Source organism: Carcharodon carcharias, chromosome 18, assembly GCF_017639515.1.
Source record: "Carcharodon carcharias isolate sCarCar2 chromosome 18, sCarCar2.pri, whole genome shotgun sequence".
Classification (NCBI taxonomy): domain Eukaryota; kingdom Metazoa; phylum Chordata; class Chondrichthyes; order Lamniformes; family Lamnidae; genus Carcharodon; species Carcharodon carcharias.
The window spans coordinates 96,934,823-96,953,818 of NC_054484.1; the positions used below are offsets into that span (position 1 = coordinate 96,934,823).

The 18,996-nt window shown below is 39.5% G+C and overlaps 1 protein-coding gene across 6 annotated transcripts in view; it reads right to left on the reverse strand.

The window, feature by feature from the left end:
• Window positions 1-229: 229 nt before the first annotated feature.
• Window positions 230-18,996, reverse strand: part of cab39l (calcium binding protein 39-like) — an 83,928-nt gene continuing 65,161 nt past the window's right edge. For all 6 annotated transcript variants that reach the window (XM_041211218.1, XM_041211222.1, XM_041211219.1 and 3 more), the window contains 2 exons: window positions 14,914-15,057; window positions 230-1,738 (listed from right to left, as the gene is read on the reverse strand). In XM_041211218.1, the coding sequence (XP_041067152.1) occupies window positions 1,550-1,738; window positions 14,914-15,057 (333 nt within the window). In that variant the 3' untranslated portion in view covers window positions 230-1,549. The remainder of the gene's footprint in view (window positions 1,739-14,913; window positions 15,058-18,996) is intronic.

Below are 18,996 nucleotides of genomic sequence, written 5' to 3' on the forward strand. Positions count from 1 at the left end.
TGTTTTAAGATTACGAGCAATCTGCCAAAATTCTCATCTTATATGAAGGAATAGCGGGAGAGGGTGGTGAGGGAAATAAAAAGAGGGGATCAAAGCAGGTGGAAGATGAGATTAACAAAGGATGTTAAAAATGTTTTAAAAGAGAAATACTACACTGTTTGCTTATAGATCTACACACGCTCTCATACAACATAAAAGCACCATAATGGACCAGAACTGTAGTCTTAAATCAGTAATTTTTCTTTTTAATTTTTCAACTATGTCCACACAAATGTTGTATAGTTATTCACCAGTGGAATAAACAATTTATCAATTTAATCTGAAGTATTCTCTAGATTATTTCCTTCAGTAATAACTGCCTTCGTAAGGCTGGTACAATGTTTCACAACTTCATAGCGCAGTACAGAAAGAATTCCCCCAAACCATCTGATTTTGAAATGTAAAAAAAAACATGATTAGCAATTTATAGGAATTAATGACCTCTCGAAATAATACAGAATTCAAATTACATCTTTAAAAGTGAAACCAAGTGAAACAATTTTGGCAAACATACAGCATAAATCATTTAAAACAAAAAAAAACAAATTAAGCTTTTCATAAGTTTAATATCTTTTATTTAAAAAGTACTCAAATTAGGCTGTATTTGTGATTTTGTGAAAAGCTGACCATCAGAGCAATTACTTCTAAATGCAGCCGTACATTGTAACAAGTATTCATTGAATGCAACCACGTATGTACAATTACACGTTTTGGAAAGAAAAACAATATGTGCAACCACAAAATTAAATTACAGCTTGACCCCTTCCAAGTAAATTAAAAAAAAATGATTGGGGCATGGTTTCGGTTTTATACGTAAAGAAAATATTCACCAATCATTCTTTATCTGCTTTATGTTGACCTGTTCACAATAAAAATTGTGTACTAATATTAATGAGTAGGTTTACATGCATAGACTTAGGGTGTCTGCTCTTGACATTTAGCAATATTAAATACCTCAGTCGCTAGTTAATCTAATGCAGGGCTAACATGGCGGGTGTTTTATGGGATCAGGCCCATTCTTAAAGCTAATTAGAATAGTTTCAAAAGTAGCAAGCTCTGTAGATTTGCCATTGTGAAAAGATAGTGCCGCAGACTTTCCCTAATCTATAGTGATAAACGTACTCAAAATAAAAAAAAACCTCATTTACATAGTAATACAGTAGCAAATGAGATCTGACCCGAGGCTACAGCCAAATCACCAACAGCATGCTAACCCCAGCCACAGTTACTTAAAAACTTAAAACTAGCAGGGCAAAGAATCACTGCTACTGTACAATTATGTAAACTCCTAAACCCACATACAACCATAGATGTAGGAGGAAAAAAAACTAATATACAGGCACTCAAAGACAATATGCATGAATAAAATTAGTTTTATTATATATAAATATTAGAAGTGAGTTACTGTTACTACACAATCCCTTCCCTACAAAGAAATGTAATCAAATTGTATACAGGTGCGGCAAATAGTTAAAGCTCCATCCATAGATGCTGCTTCTAAACAAATATGTTACGACTGTTGAGGAGCTGGTCTTTTCAAATCCCTGATCTGTTTGATCAAATAGGACTTTTCATCATTAAACTGGTCATCATCTGTTCTGTCTGCTTGAAACTGACTGAGGAACTCTATCAGTTTGGTCTGGTTTTTCAACAGGATGTCCAGGATAGGTTGTGTTTTATTTGGATTTGCCACAAAAACCTAGAAAGAGCAAAGAGAGAAAAAGATGTGCAAGTTACTCATAAATTAGGCAAATGCAGCTTTCCCTGTAATGTCCGAATCTCATGGATACCATTTTAAATTACCATTTTTTCATGCATGGAATCAAATCTATGCCCACTTTACCCCAGCTCACGAATTCAATTCTAAAATTTTAAATAAATATTTCACAAAATCTTGATTTGCTGCATTAACTGGGAATTTAACAAGCTAAACATGAAGATTTATTTGTCTAGCTGCTTAACTCATTACATCCCTAGTTCTCTTGTGGTTTAGGACAAACTGTTCACATCCACTCAGTTCATTTCCTTCTTTATTTTAAAACTTTGGATGAGGATGGTGATGCAATGAAGCTTGAGGCTGTAGGAAGACAAATGGGTTTTGTTTCTCCTGATAGGATACTGGGCAGTGGACACATTAAACAGAACAGCAAGGAACTTTTACAACAACAATTTAACCAGTGAGCCAGCACAGAAAATCAAACCCTCACATTACACTCTACAACACATCAGGGCTGCAGAATAAAGTTCCAGTTCGAATGAAAATTACTTTCAGCTGTCTGGTCACCAAGAGGGTTTCCTGCTTTGTTATGGCAGACTTATAGTGATATTTATGTGGGATTGTGATCAATTCTAATTAAATGAAGACAATTTTTCTTTTATAGTTACATAGTTTCAAAACTATAATACTAAGCAAAACAGTTTAAAAAAATCTTATGCTGACATTTACTGGTTGTTGTCAGTGATTGGAATATCCGATTGTAAATTCATTATCCTTTTGCAAGATATTCAGTTAGTTGTGTTTGAAGCACAAACAGCAATTGCCCTGAGACGTTACACCAGATGTTGTGCACCAGTCCCCAGTCACACTTCCCATCTTAAAAGGGAAGCAGATGCAGCATTCCTCCTATCGACGCCTCAGAGAATGTTGCACAGAAGACACCAGCCTAAACAGCAACCCCCACCTTCCCATTTGACTGTTTTTTTTAAGTATACCTTCTCACACACTTTTTTCCCCTTTGGGGAATAATGGGGAGGTGGTGGAAGGATTCCCTGGACTTACCATCAGGCTGTTGAATGCTCCCTCTGTGGCCAACAAGTTCTGATATGGGACTTGAAACCAGAGCTTTTGGCCCAGAGTAAGGAAATTACCTCTACTGTAACAATAGGTGACAAAACTTGGGAAGCAGTGGATGGGAGGGGGAGTGAGGAGTGGGAAGTGAAGAAAAAAACTTTAAGGAATCTATAAGCAGTTACTTCATTGACTAATTGGAGGGCCTCACAAAATTACTTCTGATGTATTTCAAACTATCAATAGTTGGAATAAAGCTTTCAATAGCTGGAACAAAAAGGCAAAAGATTTCTAAACAAACAATTTCTAAACAAACAAGCAGAAGACAAAGTGCCTTGGATTCACAAGCAGTTGAAGCCAAATCCTGATAAAACAGACAACTAGCTTGCTAGGAAGAGTCATTAATTAATGAGAGTGGGGTTGGGATTTCCATAAATTTTTGTCCTTAAAGAAAGAACTTGCATTTCTATAGCACCATTTCACAACCTCAGGATGCCCTAAAGTGCTTTACAGCCTATAAAGCTAGAAATTTATTGCACAATGACTTCTACAGGTCAACCCCAAAAGAAAACAGCCATATATTAACTGCAGTGAAAAATTATCAGTAGCAATTTCTATCAAGACCAGTATTATACCTGGAAGGGTTATTCCTATATAAATGAATAAGAAATGGACTGGTATTAAAATTCTATCGTTAGTAGAAAAGGCAGAGTGTTAAATGATACAGTGCTTCTAAATTGGGGCTTATTTCAACTTCAAACATTAGCAGAGGTAAATACTATGCTCGGAAGTATACATACAAACTTTTGTATTTTACGTTATCCTTCAGTGGTAGTTTTTTTAAATCCAGGAGCACACCTTGACAGGAACAAACGCGCAATGATGTAAATGTGTACGCTTAGCCAAGAGAACTTCCCAGCCAGGCAGCTTCCTTAGTTCTTGCTAGGAACTGGGCAGAGGGTTTTATTGCTTTGCTGCACTGCTGTGAGAAAGAAATTACATACCAAAAACACATGAATACAATCACACTTCTGTGAAGGGGACTACAGTGTGCTTTTGGTATGTATTTTTGGCTGAATAGTCTTGGTAGGCCTTGCCAGAGACAGGCATAATTGGGGCCCATGTGGATACCTATAGGCACACCTTTTATTTGGAGGACGTGAGATGAGTTTAAGGAGAAATATTATGTTGCCCTCTTCCTCAAGCTCTTTGCTGCCATTGACTGCATTTAGCACTTGTAATCCTGGTTGTACACAACACTTGCATTTCTATAGCATCTTTGAATGTAAGAAAAGCATCCCAATGTGCTTCACAGAAGCGTTGAGACAAAAATTGACACCGAGGTACAAACAGATATTAGAACAGGTAACCAAAGGATGGTCAAAGAGGTAGGTTTTAATGAATGACCTAAAGGAGGAAACAGCTGTGGAGAGGTAGACAGGATGAGTGTTTTTTTGGAGGAAACTCCAGAGCTTAGAGCCTGGGCAGCTGAAAGCATAGCTATCAACAGGAGGAATACGATAATCAAGGATGCACTAGAGGCCAAAATTAGAGGCTTATAGGGATCTCTGTGGGTGGTGGTGGGCGGGGGGGGGGGGGGCTATTGTAAGAGGCTCCACAGAAACAGAGGCAAGGGGGGAAAAGGATATCTGTCATCATTCATCATTGTTCAAAATGTAAAATAACCGCAGGTGCACTACACTCAATTTTCTCTGACCTGAGTCAATAGTGCTGTGGTGACCTGCTTAATTTCATCCCCTCCCACCCACTCAGAACAGCTGATGTCCTGCCCGCATGTTCAGGGTGAACATGATCTAGAACACTGACCATCCATGCAAGAGACAGATGACTGTCAGTTACACATCAGCTAACACCACAGCTGATTTGAACACAGTCTACACAAACAGTAAATGAATGTCAGATTAGTGACCTGTTAATAAGACCATAAAAATGCAAACAAAATACAGAGGTTCATTTGTTTCTACTTGGGGGAAACCAAAACTGGGAGCCATAATTATAAGATAGCCACTACTAAACCTACTAAATAATTCAGGAGAACTTCTTTGCCCAGAGTGTGGTGAGAATGCAGAGCTTACTAACACATGGAATAATTCATTTTTAAAAAATCATTCATGGGATGTGGGCATCATTGGTAAGATCAGCATTTATTGCCCATCTTTAAGTGCCCTCGGGAAGATAGTGATGAGACACCTTCTTAAACTATTGCAGTCTTTGTGGCGAAGGTTATTGCAGTTTTGATCCAACTGAGTGGCTTACTGAGCCATTTCAGAGGACAGTTAAAGAGTCAACCATTGTTGTGGGTCTGGGGTCACATATAGGCCAGACCAAGCAAAAACAGATGATTTCCTTCTCTCAAGGAGATTAGTGAAACAGATGAGTTATATTTTTATGATAATCACTATTATTGATGCTCGCTTTTTATTCCCGATTTATTTATTCATTAACTGAATTTAATTCCCCCGGTTACCATGGTAGTATTTGAACTCATTAGTCCAGGCCTCTGGATTACTAGCCTTGTGTAACATTAAGGATACAGTAGCATAGTGGTTATTTGAGACAAATAGCATAGCCACATTTGAGAAACTAGATAATTATATGACAAAGGAACAGAAGGAAATGCTGATCAAGTTAGATGAAGTAGGTTGGGTGGGAGAAAGCTCGTGTGGAACATCTACATTGGCACAGACTTAAAAATATATAAAAACAAAAAACTGCGGATGCTGGAAATCCAAAACAAAAACAGAATTACCTGGAAAAACTCAGCATCGGCGGAGAAGAAAAGAGTTGACGTTTCGAGTCCTCATGACCCTTCAACAGAACTGGCATAGACTTGTTGGACTCATGGTCCATTTCAGTGCTGTAAATTTTAGTTAGATTATCTGTTTTGGTGATGTTGGTTGAGGGAGGAGAAGGGTTGGGGAATTCTTTGCTCAAGTTGTGGCATGGGAGTTCATATATCATAGTAGACAGAAAAGCTTATCCAAAAGTTTCATTTTTAACATTCAAAAAACAGGAAAAGAAAATGAAAAACAGATGCTTTTGTTTTTTTTTGTTAAAAATGAACTTCTTAGAAAAAAAGACTTTAGGATGTGGACAACTGTTGAGCCTGAATTTATTGCTGTCCACGCTTGCCCTGAGAAAGTGGTGGGCTGTGGAACTGAGGCAATTGCTGAGCTACTTCAGAGGACATTAAGAATTAACTGCATATTGTGGACGAGTCATGTGTAGACTGGACTGAGAAAGGGTGGCAGGTTACCTCCTTTGTAGGCCACTGATTCTTTTTGAGATGAGCCAATAATTGGCAAGTTCATCCATTTCAATTTCACAACTTGCCATGGTGGAATTTGAATTTGCAATGCCTGGGTTGCTAGTCCGTTACTATAGAACATCACAACAAATGTCCATGAAAATTTTTTAACAGGGAACAGTTTTGCATTTTGCTAATTTTAAAACATCTTTAAGAACCACCAAAATACCATGAATTCTCCATATATTTTACATCAATCATTCGAATTAATAGTTACTTGGGCGAATGTGGATTAATTAAGGAAAGCTAGCATGGAATTGTTAAGGGCAAATCATGTTTAACGAAATTGGAGTTTTTTCAACAGGCAACAGAGAGGGTTGATGAAGGTAATGCTGTTGGTGCGGTGTACATGTACTTCCAAAAGGCATTTGATACAATGCTGCACAACAGGCTTGTGAACAAAATTATAATTCACGGAAATCAAGGGAAAGTAGCAACATAGATACAAAACTGGCTAAGTGACTAGAAAATAAATTAGTGGTTAATGAATGTTTTCGGACTGGAGGAATGTTTGGAGTTCCCAAGGGGTCAGTGTTGGGACCCTTGTTCTTCCTGGTATATATTAATGACCTAGACCTTGATGTACAAGACAATTTCAAAATTTGCAGATGACACGAAACTTGGAATCATTGCGAATAGTGAGAAAGATAGTGCAGAGCTTCAAAGAGCAGACAGGTTGGGGAAATGAGCACACATGTGGCAGATGAAATTCAATGCACAGAAGTTTGGAGTGATTCATTTTGGTAGAAAGAAAGCAGAAGAATATAGAAATTGGAAGAAGGATACAATTCTAAATGGGTTACAGTCAGCCTCAACTGAAATATTGTGTCCAGTCTAGTTCTGGGCATTGGAATTTAGGGAAAATATGAAGGCATTAGAGAGAGTACAGAAAAGATACATGAAAATTGATCCAGGGAAGAGGAATTTCAGCTACGTAGATAGACTGGAGAAATTGGGACGGTTTTCCTTGGAAAAGAGAAGGTTCAGAGGAGATTTGTTAGAGGTGTTCAAAATCATGAAGGTCTGGACAGAATAAACAGGAAAATCTGTTTCCGTGGTGGAAGGATCGACAACAAAAGGACACAGAAAGTTAAGGTAATTGGCAAAAGAAGCAATGGTGACATGAGGAAAAGGTTTTTGATGCAGCGAGTGGCTGGGAACTGGAATGCACTGCCTAAGAGTATAGTAGAGGCAGGTTCAATCGAGGCACTTAAGAGGGGATTGGATTATCTGAAAAGGAAGCATGTGCAGGGCTACGTGGAGAAGGCCTGGGAATGGCACTAGGCTTACGCCTACAGAGATCCAGTGCAGGCATGATGGGCTGAATGGTCTTCTTGGGTGCTGTAACTGTTCTTTGATTCTGAATGATGATTCAGTATACTTGAGAAATGATTGCACTTCAGGATAAAATTACAGCAGTGTGACTATTGTGGGGCACCTAACAGACTCTCCAAACCACTTTCATAGTTTAACAGATTCCAAATGTCAATTTTACCACCCTAGAGTATCTATACCTTCTCAGGATAAGGGAATCCACCTCTGTATTCCAAATAAATCAGTCTTACTTATGAGAAAACATGAGTAAGGTCATTGGGACTTGCAAATTCCTTGGCCGTGAAAAGGTATAAATAAAAAACAGAAACTCAATGCTTTAGCCCATTAAGATAAAATCACACTGGCTTGTGGCCTCAGCTCAATGGCCGTTTCTGATGCACTTTGTTTTGTCCACCATCTCATTCTGTGTAACCCATTCCCATCACTGATTATGACAATGGATGTGAAGAGCACTCTGCACTTTTGCTAACTGCAAGGTAGAAGAAAGGTTTCTTTCCAGGGCAAGGCAGTTATGCCATGACTTTCCATTTGCTGGTTCAAAAAGTAACAGGAAGTAGTATCTACAGAGAGTGCAGTGTTAAAGATTCAATGCAGCATAGATTTAGGATTGTGGAAGTGAGCGTAAATGTGTAAATGTACCCTGAGAGATTGTGGAATTAAATCTCAAATTTGGAGCATAGTAATGTGAACACAATGCATCTGCCATTTTCTTCTAACCCCCAACCCCAAAACTAAAATTGACCTGTTGGTCAAAACAAACCAAACATTTGCAAAACAAACATTTGTCAAGCTACTTTTTACAAATGTTAGTTATAAAGAAACAAGTGATGGTTTTTGCAGTAATTGTTCCTACATCAGGTGAATTTTGGGCACATTGTCCCACTTAACATAAGCAACAACTTAATGGAACTAACAGCCTCAATTAAATAAAGGACATGCAGACTTGAAGTACACAAAAACTGAACTAAATGAGAAACTCCTGAAAGGTCACATGTTCGGAGATGTTATCTCTGCTAAGGAGCATGAGTGGAGAGAATTATGTTGCTTGCTTTAGCAATGGTTTGGTTTTAATTTCACGACACTCGTTTTCTCAGAAACCCTAGGGACTTCAAAATAAAATTACTTAAATATAACCCCAAGCGAGTTAGTCCTTGCATTAAAGTTGGGGGTAGTTTTATAATGTTTTAGAGAAAACTCCCATTGTCGGATTTTTACATGCTGTTTAGTGCAAAATGAACATGAAGTGACAAAATAATGAATGTACTCTCCACCCTTAGTTTATAGACAACACACACACACCCAACCATTGTTTGCTGCAATGAACTGAACATTAAGTTGAGCGTGAAACATTATTTAGAAACAACAATTAAAGTTGGAGACTGGTTACAGCTCAAAGGCATTTATTCATATATAATATAAAAACAAAACATCAGCATGTCCAGAAAACTTGTGTGTTGACTCGCACCAAGTTCTGTTCACCCATCATCACCCCTGTGTACACTGGCCTCCAATGACTCTAGCAAAACAGCTAAATTTTAAATTCCACCATGGCCTTACCCTTCCCCCTCTCAAAGCTCCTCCAGCACCACAACTCTCAGATATCAGTGCTCCTCTAATTCTGGCCTTGAGCATCGCCAATTTTAATTGCCTCACCAATAGTGGCCGTGCGCTCAGCTGCCGAGGTTCCAAGCTCTAGAATTTCCTCACTAAACCACTCCATTCGTGCTACTTCTCTTTCCTCCTTTAAGATGCTCCTTAACAGCTATTTTTGACCAAGCTTTTGGTCATTTGGCCCATTATCTCATGTGACTCAGTGTCAAATTTTATTGGATTTCTGTCCTGTGAAGCATAGACATTTTACTACATTAAGAGTACTGTATAATCAAATAATCATTCTATGATTTTAACACAGGAAGCCATTTAGCCCATTGTGTCTGCTGGCTTTCTGTGACAGCAACTCAGCTAATCTCAATCCCCTGCCTTTTCCCGTTGTCCCTGGAAATCTTCTCTCTTCAGGTAATTATCCAATTCCCTTTTGAAAGCCATAAGCTGTTGTTCTTCTCAGGTCTCTTTTAAAAAAAATCAACTCTCAAACATTGACATAAACCTTAATATTACAGGTTAAAAAATGGTTACATGATGCCAACTGAAATAAAACAAGCAGGAAGCCAATTCTACATAAATATTACAACATTTCAAACATTTCACTTCTGTTCACCCCATCCCCTTTATTCTCATCTTTGTCTCATTCTTTCTCTCTTTTTGACAAGACCCTATGCTATACCTCCATTTTTATAAATCGTGGGAGGAAAAATTTGCACTACAAAAACTTCTGTTTAGCAGAGATCTTGTTCTTCAGGTAATTTAGGACCAGGTGATATCAAACATAATCCAGTTTTTGAAGTGCAAAACGCAGGATGGGTTGTCTCATTAGGAGCATAAGCGGCCTAACCACAATCTGACAACACAACTCTTCAGTTGTAACTCTTTCGAGTACAAACACGTTTCCATCTGTTCCTATTCAGATGAAGTTACATTGTTTCATAGTTTCCCATTGTGAGATTTGAACTCTTGATCTTGGGGTTACAAACCCAGTACCATAACCACTTGGCTATTTAGGGTTGTACTTGTAGAGGTAAAGCCAGTGCTGTAAACACTGAGAAGACCCTGCTGCACGTATCCTGTCAGCATTAAGTTCTGTTTGAGCCAACATCAGAGTACATGGGGAGAAATGGTTTCCACTGGCAGGAAGCTCAGTAAGCCAGAAGACTTAGACTTAAGGTAATTGGCCAGGAATCGAGGGAAGAATTATGTTTTCATGTAAATGCAGTGTTATGATGGTCTGGAATGCACTGCTTGAAAGGATGATGGAAGCAGATTCAATAGTAACGTTCAAAATGGAAATTTGAAGGGTTAAAAGAGCAGTGACATGAGACTAATTGAGTAGCTTTTCAAAGACCCAGCTGAGGCACAATGGGCTGTTTCTATGATTCCCTCTCATATTGTTGCTGAACTACAATGTCTCCCGCACCTCATGTTTAAATTCCTCCATGGTCTCCAGCCTACCGCCAGTCTCTCCTCCAGTCCTATATCCTGACCTGAACTTTCCATTCCTAACTCTAGCCTTTTGTGCATTACCTGCCACCCCACCTCCCCTCTCCCCCCACCTCCCCTCTCCTCCCCACCAATTTTCTGAACCATCACTGGTAGCATGGCCCCAGTCACCTGTATCCTACTCTCTGGAACCCTTGTCTAAAACTGTCTGCTTCTCTACATTTGCTCCTCCTTCAAAAAGGACCTTCTTGGGGCTTTTCATCAAACCACTGGTCACCTCCCAAATGAGCTGAGAAACAGGAGAATAGTACAGATGAATGTGTGGCTGGAGAGATGGTTCAGGAGGGGGCCAGGGGTCCTTAGATTCCTGGGGGTTTGGGACCAGTTCTGGGGAAGATGAGACCTGTATAAACCAGACAAGTTTTGCCAGGAGCAATATCCTGGCAGGGAGGTTGCTCATACTGTTCAGGAGGTTTTAAACTAGCTTGACAAGGGGCGGTGGAAATCTGAGCGTAGATTCAGAAGAGAGAACACAAAAGGTGGAGATGGAAGGCAGAAAATTAGTAAACAAGTATGGAAGGCAGATAAAACGAAGGTTAGAAAATAGAATTAAAGGAAGTAAGTGGCATATGTCACACGTCAGGAGTCTAGTGAAAAAGATAGATGAACTGAAGGCATAGATGGACACTTGTATGAATGATACTCCAGCTGTTAAAACATGGCTTAAAGGAAGGCAGGAAAAGCAGGTCAGCATTCCTGCTTGTAGGGCTTTCAGACAGAGCAGAGAATAAAAAAAAGAGGTGGGGTTGCAATATTGGTTAAAGAAACATTTAAAGCTGTGGGAAGAGATAATATTCTAGAAGAATCATCAAATTAGGCCATATAGGCTGAATTGAGGAACAGAAAAAGGGACAAATCAGACAACTGGGATACAGTCAGACAGACTGATAGATGATCAAATATGTGGGCAAATTTCTGAAAGTGCAAAACCAAAAAGGCAGTAAGAGTAGGGATTTCAACTACCCTAATATTAACTGGGATAAAATCAATATAAAAGATAGAGGATGCAGAATTCTTAGAAATGCGTTGAGCAGAACTTTTTTAGCCAGTATGTAACAAGTCCAACAAGAAGGAAGGGTAATTCTGGATTAGTTTTAAGAAAAGAAGCTGGGCAGGTGGAAGGGGGCATCAGTAAACAGGTAGTTAAGAAGGCATATGGAATTCTTTCATTAGCAGAGATATAGAGTTGTGAGCAGGGAGGTTACACTGGAACTATATAAAACATTAGCTTGGCTGCAACTTGAGTACTGTGTGCCGTTTTAGTCACCTCATTACAGAAAGGATGTAATTGCATTAGAGAGGGTACAGAGGAGATTTACCAGGGTGTTGCCAGGACTGGAAAATTGCACTCATGAGGAAAGATTGGATAGGCTAGGTTATTCTCTCTTTTTGATTGAGATGCACAAAATTGTGAAGGGTGTGGATGGGAAGGGCCTATTTACTTTAGCAGATAGATAAGTGATGAGGGGCATAGATTTAAAGTGATCGGTAGAAAGATTGGAGGGGAGATGAGGAAAATATTTTTCACCCAGCGGGTTGAGAGAGTCTGGAACTCACTGCCTGAAAAGGGTAGTAGAGGCAGAAACCTTCAAATTTAAAAGGTGCCTGGAAATGCACCAAGTGCCATAATCTGCAGGGCTACGGGCCAATATTGGAAAGTGGGATTAGGCTGTGTGGCTTGTTTTTTGGCTGATGCAGACAGGATGGGCCAAGTGGCCTCTTTGTGTCTTAAGCTTTCTATGATTCTATGGAAGAGATTTTGGTGCTAGGGGTCATCATTCAGATTTAAAGTAATTATGGAAAAGGGCAAAGACAGCAAGAGTAAATGTTTTAAAATGGGAAAGGCCAATTTTAATAAGCTGAGATGTGGACAAGAAACAGCGACATGAAGGTAAATCACTGTCAGAGTCATGGGAGACATTAAATGAGGGCAGCAAGAGCGCGAGATCATACAAATAAGCCCCCAGAAAGAGAAAGGGTAGGACTCCTAACTAGATGCCCCTGGATATCAAAGAGCATGCAGGGTAGGATAAGGCAAAAAAGGGAAGCTTATGTCAGATACCAGGACTGCAGTACTGCAGAAAGCTTGGAGGAGTATAGTAAGTGCAGGAGTGAAATTAAAAAGAAAATCAGGAAAGCAAAGCATGGGAAAAAAACAATACTTTCAAGCAAAATCAAAAGATGCTTTATAAATACATAAAGAGCAAGAGGTTAACCAAGCAAAGAGTAGGGCCAATAAGAGATGAAAAAGGTAACTTGTATCTGGAGGCAGAAAATGTAGGTATGGTTCTTAATGAATACTTTGTGCAAATCCCCCAAATCCCTGAAGGTAGCAGGGCAAGTGGATAAAATAGTTAAGAAGGCATGCAGGAATCTTTCCTGTATTAGCTGAGGCATAGAATTCAATAGCAGGGCTGTTATGCTAGAACTGTATAGAACACTAGTTAGGCCACAGCTGGAATACTGGTATAGCTCTAGTTTATAACATTGCAGACAAGACGTGATCGCACTAGAGAGGGTACAGAGGAGATCTGCAAGAATGCTACCAGGAATGGAGAATTTTACCTATGAGGAAACATTGGATCGGTTGGGTTGTTTTCGTTGGAACACAGGAGGCTGAGGGGGAATATAATTGAGATGTATAAAATTATGATGGCCTGAATAAATTGGAGAGGAATGCCCTATTTCCAAAGCAGAGGGGCCAGTAACCAGGGGACACAGGCTTAAAGTAGTTGGCTGAAGGATTAGAAAGGAATGGAGGAAAATCCATGGGGTGTTAGGAGTCTGGAGCTCACTGCCTAAATGGATGGTAGCAGCAAAAACCCTCAGCGTATTTTTAAAAAATTGAATTTGCACGAAGTGCTGTCGCCTACAGGACTACAGACCAAGAGCTGGAAAGGGGCTAGGCTGGATAGCTCTTTTTCAATTGTCATACATGGGCCAAATTGCCTCTTTCTGTGCTATAAGTTCTCTGCTTCTTGTCTGCTGTCCCTTCTCCTGGTTGCTGTCTGTTGCCCTGGGTGCATCAGTGAAACATTTTAAGGAGCTTTTTACAGTAAAGCAGAGTATAAATGGAAGTCACTTTAAAAAGAGAAATAATCACAAATTAAGTAACACAACTGAAAGGACAGGAAGAACCTCCTTCATCAACAGTCAAGATGATGAGAAGTTATACCTAATCTATACTGAAAAGGATGAATTTCTCCAATTCAATGGCCCAAAGTGATAACAGGCCAGCAGAATTGATAAGGTGCGAAAACTAAATCCCATTTCTCTAAGGAACACAGGAGGCCCAATTATACATTCTCTTCATATTGAAAGAACAAAGCAGGTCAAAACTAAAACCTCTTTTTAAAAGTTTCAATTAAGGCATTGACTATTACTAGGGTGTGGATCTAAAACATTGTTCTACTATCTCATGTGTGGGGCAAGGCAGCAAGTGTCAGTAGGTTACTTGACTGGGAGAGAGGGCATTCACACACTTCACAGCAGAGTCCAATCTTGGTCTCAGCACCCATATCTGCATTTTCAGCTTTGCAATCAGTCAGTGTGAACTCAGATTCCACTACCTGTTCAGAAGCACATGGATAATTGCAGACGCCCTGCCCTAGTTAAGGTAACTCAACATGGACTGAGAATCAAGCCCTTGGTTTTCTGGTCTGTGTGGCACAGTGCAACGTTAGAAAATTGGTTTATTCTATAGGTCATCAGAAAACCCCAGTGATCGACTGCTTTCAATCCACTGAACAACGAAGTTTGTTTATACATGGCTTTTAATGCTGCAAAACATCCAAAGATGTTTCAGAGGAGTGTCCTTAGACAAAAACTGACATTAAGTCAAAGGAGGGGGCATTAAGACAGGTGACTAAAAACTTGTCCAAAAAGAGGTTTTAAGAAACAAAAGGAGGAGATAACTAAAAAAGCAATTACCTGGAATCATCACAAATTTACTGGTGGCAAAACTACTATATCTCATAACTAGTAATCCTCTACAGCAGTAATGCCTTGGTGAATGTTTTAAACCTAGTGTGCATGGATAGTTGGATGGAACTCAATAGGATGCATTCAGGTGATAAAAATTAAACAGTCTCCAACTCAACTTAAAACGAGAAAAACATAAGGATTAGGTTATTTATTGCTTCTGTCAACCTCCTTATACCCAATCTAGACTGAAAAGGATTAATTTATTCAAGAGAGATGGCTTTTAATGCAGCAACTAGTTGCCGATTTCCAAAAAAATCTATTAGTAGGTTAAATTGCATTTATTCCAGATCAGCCTGCTAAGAAATAAATAATCATAACAACTCACCTTGAATACATGAAATGCCTCAAACTGAATATTCCTACTTTGGTCCCTTAAGAGATTCATCATGAGCTTGAGGTTTTCAGGTTTGCTGATGTACCGCGTCATAACTGTAAAATTGTGTCTGTCCAACAGCAGCTCGCCCACAAGCTTGATAGGTAACAGAGACAGCAAATGTCAAAGAACAGTGCACAACACAATATTGCATTCAAAGCAAATTCACAAATTTATAGATCCATAGCTTAACTTGCTCACTCCACCATTCCCCCATAAAATTAAACATGTTTTCAACCATAATTCAGACCAAACTGAATGAATAAAAGACCATAAATGGTGATATTAGCAGAAAAAAAATGATGAGTTGCAGCAAGTGATAAGTTTGCAAAAGCTCTGGTCTGCATCCTCAGCCTGTGAAGGAGAGTGTAACAAATGAGTGCAACTAAGGTCATGACTGGGATTGGTTACCTTTGCTATGAGAGAAGAATAAACAAGGACCCCGGAGTGTGGTTTACAGCTGATCCTAGAGATATTTAAAACTCTGAAGGAAACAAACTGGATGGTAGAAATATGCTCAATATTAAAAGCTCTAAGTCAAAGGGATATGAATTCGTGAATGATGATAAAAGGCAAACATAAAGCTAAAACATGAGGATTAAGTGGAATACTGTAGTATAATCACAGAGACTGTGTGAAAAGTGGGCATTATAGATCTTAAGAAAGTGACATATACATTTTAGGCAGACAGGGCTGTTGAAGAGTAAACTTGGTAAGATTGACCTTTAAACCAATCTGATGGATGGAAGCAGTCTTTTCCAGGATCATACAGCTCCATGCTCGAGAGAAGATCATAACATAATGGATTGGAAATGGGGATGAAAAGATTGGCTTGGTTGATTGAATGTATTATGGAATCCCTGTAACTTGCTTAATTGCCTTAGAGAGAATTTCCCAGCATTTTCCCTGAAATTCTTCTTCCACAGCAATTAGCATTAGGACAGAGATAGTGGTCCACAGATAAGAGATGCATGAATACATGTTGAACAAGCTTAAATGAATGGAAATAGCACCAATTATTGTGTGTGAAAACAAACAGAATGGCGCTTGGGTTTCAATAAACACAATTCAAGCTCTTCAAATACCATCTTCTGTAAGTGGTTAAATATCCTTTTCTAGCTGCACCTTTCACTTGCTGGTGCAAATTCACTTTTCAGGTTTGGTATTGTATTCTCTATTGTGGCACATTATTTACCAGAACTTAAGGTTCCCACTACATCTAGCAGAAGGAATTTCACACCCTGAGCCAAACGCATGTAGAATATAAGAAAAATCAAATTTATCCCAAAAGAACTTCACAGTCCTGACTTCACAGTGATGATTAGGAGGGATGATATGGTTGAACTGATAGGAGGCCAATCTAACAGCAGGGCTGGGCTTCATTTGAATAAAACATCCTGGACTTCCACCTAATACCCAACCAGATTGACTACTTGGTTAGTAGGCAAGAGGACCCTTTGGCCATAGGAGGCTGCAGCCAGGGACTCAAGGGAGTGGTGCTTGGCACGCTGATCATATTGGGATCAGGGGAGGCATGGGGATTCCATTTTCATGTTGAGATTAGGGGAAGGCACAAGACCATAAGATGTAGGAGCAAAAGTAACCATTCGGACCATCAATTCTGCTCTGCCATTCAATGAGATCATGGCTGATCTGATAATCCTCAACTCCACTTTCCTGCCTTTTCCTCATAACCCTTGACTCCCTTACCGATTAAAAATCTGTCAGCCTTGACTATACTTAGCAATCCAGCCTCTACAGCCCTCTGCAGTAAAGAATTCGACAGATTCACCACCCTCAGAAGAAATTCCTCCTCATCTCTGTTTTAAATGGGCACCCCCTTACTCTGAGATGATTCCCTCTGGTCCTAGGCTCTCCCACAAGGGGAAACAACCTCTCAGCATCTACTCTGTCAAGCCCCTGAAGAATCTTGTATGTTTCAATAAGGTCACCTCTCATTCTTCTAAACTCCAATGAGTACAGACCCAACCAACTCAACTTCCCCTCATAAGAAAATCCCTCCATCCCCGGGATCAACCTAGTGAACCTTCTCTGGACTGCCTCCAAAGCCAGTATATCTTTCCTTAGATAAGGGGACCAAAACTGTTCACAGTATTCTAGGTGTGGTCTAACTGGTGCCTTGTACAGTTTTAGCAAGACTTCCCTATTTTTATACTCCATTCCCTTTGAAATAAAGGTCAACATTCCATTTGCCTTACCTATTACCTCCTGAACTTGTATGCTAGCTTTTTGAGATTCATGTACGCGGGCCCCCAAATCCCTGTGCTGCAGCTTTCTGCAGTCTTTCTCCATTTAAATATTCAGCTCCTCTATTCTTTCTACCAAAGTGCATTACCTCTCACTTTCCCATATTATATTCTACTTGCTACATTTTGGTCCACTCACTTAACATGTTATATCCCTCTGGAGGCTCGATGTCATCCTCACCACTTGCCTTCCCACCTATTTTTGTGTCATCTGCAGACTAGGCAATAGTACATTAATTTCCCTCATCCAAGTCATTAATATATATTATAAATAATTGTGGCCCTAGCACTGATCCCTGTGGCACTCCACTAGTTACAAGTTGCCATCCTGAAAATGCCCCCCATGTCCCAACTCTCTTTCGTCTATTAGTTAGCCAGCCCTTTATCCATAGTAATATACTACCCCAACACCATGGGCTCTTTTCTTATTAAGTAGTCTTATGTGTGGTACCTTATCGAATGCCTTTTGGAAATCCAAATATATTACATCTACTAAAGATTCCCCTTTATCTATCCTGCTTATTACCTCCTCAAAGAATTCTAATAAATTTGTCAGGCATGATTTCCCCTTCATGAAGCCATGCTGACTCTGCTTGATTAGATTATGTATTTCTAAATGCTCTATTACATCCTTAATAATAGGCATTTTCCCAATGACAGATGTTAAGGTAAATGGCCAATACTTACCTGGTTTTTGACTCCCTCCCTTTTTGAATGAAGGTGTTACATTGACCTTTTCAGAATCTAAGGACCCTTGGAAGATTACTACCAGTGAATCCACTATCTCTGCAGCTGTTTCCTTTAATATCTGTCAGGTCCAGGTGACTTATCGGCCTTTAGCTCCATTAGTTTCCCTAATACTTTTTCGCTAGTGATAATTATTGTATTTATTTCCTCCACTCCTTTTGCATATCAGAATACAACATGGAAAATCAGGAACAGGGGGAAGTCAAAAATTCATGGAGGGACTTGGAGGTGATGGAGCATTCCAGATCCTTCTGGCCCACAAGGATTTCAAAGACAAGTAGTTTTAAAACCTTCTTCAGTCTCTACTGGGTAGTAGACAGTAAGGGACTCCTCCTGCTTCGAAATTAAAATTTTGTGTTCTTATTGTGGCATCAGGTTATCATCATGCTGCAATTTATGAATCTTAAATAGGCCCCTGCTTGCTTTTAATGGGGGTCTTATCCATGGTCTAATTCATCACTGTAAATAATATGGTGGTCAGGAATGTGGAGTGTTGGAGGTGGGATTTGGATTTTCAGGATTTTAACTCCCTCACCCGAACCTTCCCTACTAGTCAGTAGGGTGGAGCAGGGAAACGATGATGCTATGGAGGTGCTGTGTCGATATACACACGGAAACTGACTGATGTCCATGCATGATGTTGGCAAAGAGCAACATTTAAATAAGAAAAGAGTGAGCATGTAGAAATGGAAGGAGAATACACTGCTAGCAATCTGCACAGATGGGAGTGGGACTACAAAAAGTTCCATGGATGGCATGATTTACTTTAATCAAATGTTGGATAGAAGCCAAGGAATGATCATGCACCAAGGTCACAGTCACAGTAGACATTGCTGGTGACTTTGACAGGGCTAGTCTCAATAGAGTGGGTGTATGGAAAGCAGACTGATAAAATTCAAAAGATAACACTGGGATTAAAATTAATTTAAGGCAATGAAGACATGAGGCAAATTGTATACAGCACAACAGTAAATTAACAGATTTAAAAAGGAACATAGGACATACAATGTGACTTATATAT